General features: G+C 35.3%; 1 protein-coding gene across 1 annotated transcript in view; it reads left to right on the top strand.

Annotated features, from left to right (window-relative positions):
* Positions 1–5,000, top strand: part of cep290 (centrosomal protein 290) — a 32,797-nt gene that overhangs the window by 3,108 nt on the left and 24,689 nt on the right. The window contains exons 3-9 of the mRNA XM_084397638.1: positions 534–611; positions 1,049–1,118; positions 2,310–2,356; positions 2,625–2,768; positions 3,375–3,428; positions 4,029–4,049; positions 4,808–4,954. Of these exons, the coding sequence (XP_084253764.1) occupies positions 534–611; positions 1,049–1,118; positions 2,310–2,356; positions 2,625–2,768; positions 3,375–3,428; positions 4,029–4,049; positions 4,808–4,954 (561 nt within the window). The remainder of the gene's footprint in view (positions 1–533; positions 612–1,048; positions 1,119–2,309; positions 2,357–2,624; positions 2,769–3,374; positions 3,429–4,028; positions 4,050–4,807; positions 4,955–5,000) is intronic.

Here is a 5,000-nt window from a genome sequence, read left to right as displayed (position 1 = left end):
ATCAAATCAGAAGGATCATGACACTGAAGACTGGAGAAATTATGCTGAAAATTCAGCTTTGCATCACAGGAATAAATTACATTTTAAAATATATTCAAACAGAAAACAGTTATTTTAAATGAAATAATATTACAGTTTTTTTTGTTGTTGTATTTTTAATTAAATAAATGCAGCCTTGGTGAGCAGAAGAGACTTATTTAAAAAACATTAAAAATCTTACAGATCCCAAACTTTTGAACGGCAGTGTAAATATACTGTATATTTGTGTCAAATTCGTTCATTTAACTGTTTACACATTAAAAAAAATGTAACAATTTGAAGTGTTACTATGTGCAAATGCAAAGTTACAATGCTTGGGTATTGTTTGTATGTAAGGTTGCATGTTCAAAAAAAAAATCTACCTTTCCAGCTAAACTAGAAAAAATGTTGAACATCTCTATCCTGGGCTTTGCTTCCAGACTAACATCTGCTTATTGGAATGTGCTATGGACAAAAACATTCATCTGACAATCATGCTTTTCCTTCCCATGTAGGTCAAACCACGGGACCTTAAAGCAGATGATTCAGAGAAAATGATTCAGCTCTTTAGAATTTCACGAACTCTCCTGAGGGTAAGACTAATGCACCGTAAGGAAGTAAAATAATGACATATGTTTTTGAAACAAAAAATCTTGTTGAATCGCACTACTTGAAAAAATATGCATTGTATTAACCATGAAATTATTGAAATTATTAATAATTAATGAAAACGTGTGTGAAATGTTTTGAATTGAAATATTCACCTTCAACTATGTTGAATTTCATCCCATAAAAATACAATGCATTAAATGCAAGCGGTGTCAATGCAATGCATATTTTTTCAACTAGTGCAATTCAACAAGCTTATTTGTTTCAAAAACATTTGTCATTATTTTACTCCCATAGCACAGTCACCACACATCTGCTCTTTCATTTGGAAACCTTTGAATTTCTTTCAATTCAATTATCTGATCATTGAAGTCTAGCCATCTGCAGTTGATGTTATATTAGATGTCTTTCTGACCCTCAGATGAAACTTGATGAAATTAAATGTGCCTATGAAGTTGTAGACAGCGCAGGTGTGGACCAAGCAAGAATTGGTATGTACAGTCATTATTAATTTTGCATTTCCTACTGAAAATAAAAGTGCTGGCAAGGAAACAAAAGAATAGTGTTCAGTTTTAATTAATCTAATATTAAATGAATGCATTTTTTGACGCAACGTCTCATTACGCGAATAAAAATTACATTTTCATTAATAAATCATGCACTGGTTTGATAGACCAATCAGAATTCTTCATGCAAATATGACATCAATGGCAATTAGCTTTTGAAATTCAAACCTAAGGCTGAAGTTATTTAATAAAGCTTGAATGGAGTGAATGAATGTGAATCTGTATTAAAGGAGAACTCCGGTCAATTTTAACATTGAGCTAATTTTTTTGTACATTAGGAGTGCTGTCAATACAGAGAACAACGACAAAAATCGGTGTTGCCTACACCGAGTTATTCTATTTTTAAAATTTGCACCCTATTGACTTAAATGGGGCAAGTAGTAAGCCTGCTTTTTAGCCTCTTAACATCCTTTAAGTGTCATTACAAGTGCACAGAAAATGTGAGTGATTCCTTCAGAGTGAACACGAGTGGATCTGACTGCAGTAGATGTTAGAGATATTAATAAAAATGAAGTTAATTCAGCCAGCGCTCATACCTTTGTTTACATCCTGTTTTCGGTGGAAGGCCATAGTAATCGATTGTCGAGTTCACGCGCGTTGATCATATGTACTAAACCTATGCGCGTGAACTCGACAATCGATTACTATGGCCTTCCACCAAAAACAGGATGTAAACAAAGGTATGAGCGCTGGCTGAATTAACTTCATTTTTATTAATATCTCTAACATCTACTGCAGTCAGCTCCACCCGTGTTCACTCGGAAGGAATCACTCACATTTTCTGTGCACTTGTAATGACACTTAAAGGATGTTAAGAGGCTAAAAAGCAGGCTTACTACTTGCCCCATTGAAGTCAATAGGGTGCAAATTTTAAAAATAGAATAACTCGGTGTAGGCAACACCGATTTTTGTCGTTGTTCTCTGTATTGACAGCACTCCAAATGTACAAAAAAATGAGCTCAATGTTAAAATTGACCGGAGTTCTCCTTTAAGCACTAGAGCTTTGCAAGCACTGTAATTGTTTCAAACAACATAATCATATTTTATGATTTATTGTAATAGCTTGGTGCAATTTATTTAGTAATATATTGATGCTTGCATATTAAATGATTGCAGAAAATGAGCTGAAAGCTAAAGTTCTAAAACTGGAAGGTGAGCTGGAGGTAAGAGAGGAATTTCACTAATAATTGCATACAAGTGTGCTTATTATGTGCGGTTTGTGAACAGTCTGTGTACAAGTACTTAAGAGGATTACTGGCTTAATTCCCTGTGTCTTGCTTTCTGTTATAACTATAATTGTTCCACACATCACGTTTCCTTTAATATGTTTATTGTTGTGAAAATGTCATTGAGCTGCACAGCTCACCAGTGTCACAGATGGAGAGTTTTGGGTCTTGAGCTTTATTCGGATCCGTCTCACTTCCTGTCCAGATGGCCCAGCGCGTGGTGGGAGGGGGGGACACACGTTTCCTCCGGGATGAGATCCACCAACTGGAGAGTCACCTGGAGCGCAAGGAGAGAGAGGTGACCCAGCTGGAGAAAGAAATGGGCAAGGAAAGGAAAGTCAATGAGGAGGTAGGCAGTGCTTTCCACGAATAGGGTACTAAATAGTGCCAGAAACACTTATTTTTCGGTAACACTTTATTACAGCGTCCCTGTTACACGTCACATGTATGTACTTTAGTAAGAACTAACCCTAACCCTAATTATCTAGGAAGTACATGTTGTTAATTATTATTACTCAGTTTATATACTTATTTGTATGATTACACCGTAGCCTAAAATACGTCAAACATCAAGAGCTATTAAATTTCCTATCAGTTAAAGAAAAAAAACAATTTTTACAATAACTTTGGTAACAAGGTTGAATGCTTGAGTTGATGAACGCTAAAATTTGTGTAAGAATTTAGAAAATGGTATGAGAGATTATTCATTGTCTTCCTTCTATGCTGGAAGGTTCATGTGATGATTTTAAGGAATCATCCTTTTTTTCCATAATAAAGAAGACAATTATGTGTGCATTCAAAATGTGGGACACCGCTCTTTATATGATGTTTTAGGTATTAAAGTATAAAATTATTAATTGAATGTTGAATTGAATCGAAGATGTCCTTTTTATTAGAACAATACTGTAGCTGCAGGTGTAGGATTGATAACAGACTGATGCATGTTTTCACACAGCTGGCTGTCCGTGCTGAAGAGGCAGAGGAGAAGAATAGGAAATTAAAAAGAGAGGTATGTCCAATCCTTTTCTGGGCCTGCACAAATGCTTTTTGGGGGACATCTTAAAGGGACAGTTCACCCAAAAATGAAAATTCTGTCATCATTTACTCACCCTTAAGTTGTTCCAAACCTGTATGAGTTTCTTTGTTCTGCTGAACACAAAGGAAGATATTTGGAAGAACGTTTGTAATCAACAGATCCCGGTCCCCATTGACTTCCATAGTAGGAAAAAAATATACTTTGGTAGTCAATGGAGACTGAGATCTGTTTAGTTTCAAACATTCTTCCAAATATCTTCCTTTGTGTTCAGCAGAACAAAGAAACTCAAACAGGTTTGGAACAACTTGAGGGTGAATAAATGATGACAGAATTTTCATTTTTGGGTGAACTATCCCTTTAAATCTTCCTCTTTCTGTTACTTCCAATTATCCATTCCATTATATCTCTTAAATCACCTTCTCTTCTCAGCTATTTCCCTGACTGACCATTTCATTTCATTTCATTTCATTTCATTTCATTTTCTTTATTTTTTTTGTATGCATGCCTGTTATTGTTTTCTTTTTTTTTATCCTTTTCTTTCCTTGCTGTCATATTTTGTCACTGCCCCTCAAGATAAAGCAGCTTACAAAGAAGGTAAGACCCCAGATTAGGCAGAATTAGAGTAGCCAATCTATTTATCAGAAACATGTTTATGTCAGATGGAACTGCCCCTCCAGTCTGATCTGGTCTGGTAACCAAAAGGTGGCCTTGAAGAAATTAAAATCGCCATCTGGTTTGGAATATGATAGAGTGTTTCATTAAGTTCCATTAATTTAAAACTAACATTGTTCCCAAGGATTTTTACTTGCCCTGCCTAAAACTTTGTTTAATTTTAGTGATGTATCTGTATATAATTCTTTCTTGTTATTGCCATGAAGTTATTCATTTGGAATATTCATAGCTATAACTTCATTAACAGTATATGGCATATAATGCAGCATATTATTAGATTTGTTGATCATACTTTCATTTTAGCCATTTCAATAAAGCCTCACCTGCATTAGCCGGTTCGATAATTTTATCTTGTATTTAAATCAGTGTAGCTTGCATAGCTTAAAATCAGATGAACATGATCAACATAACACTCTCTCGATAGAGCAAGCTATAACTGTCCTTAATCTGGTCCATCTGGACATTTTTATTCCTAAACCCTTAGAGACTGTTCCACCACTGTGTAGTTAAAGAAAAGGAATCAGTGCAAGTAAAATGATTGGAATGAGTAATTGTTATAATATAACAATTATAGAGTGCTGCTATAATATGCACCCTTGTAATTGTATGTGATATCCACTCATTTAGTTGTAAATCATGTTTGACAGCAGGGTGAGTAATGGATTTGTTCATTATTGCAGAACGAACAGCTGCAACAGGATGTTGAATTCTACAGAAAGGAAGTAGAGCAGAGAGAGCCTCTTCAGACCAAAGAGGAGAGCAATGAGATTCAGAGGAGACTTACCAAAGCCAACCAACAGCTCTACCAGTGCATGGAGGATCTGCAGGTAATTCCCACATGACCTTCAGGCTGCCATATAATGCCATCATAAC

This window comes from Rutilus rutilus (assembly GCF_951802725.1).
Source record: "Rutilus rutilus genome assembly, chromosome: 23".
Classification (NCBI taxonomy): domain Eukaryota; kingdom Metazoa; phylum Chordata; class Actinopteri; order Cypriniformes; family Leuciscidae; genus Rutilus; species Rutilus rutilus.
This window is presented reverse-complemented; position numbering and strand designations above follow the sequence as displayed.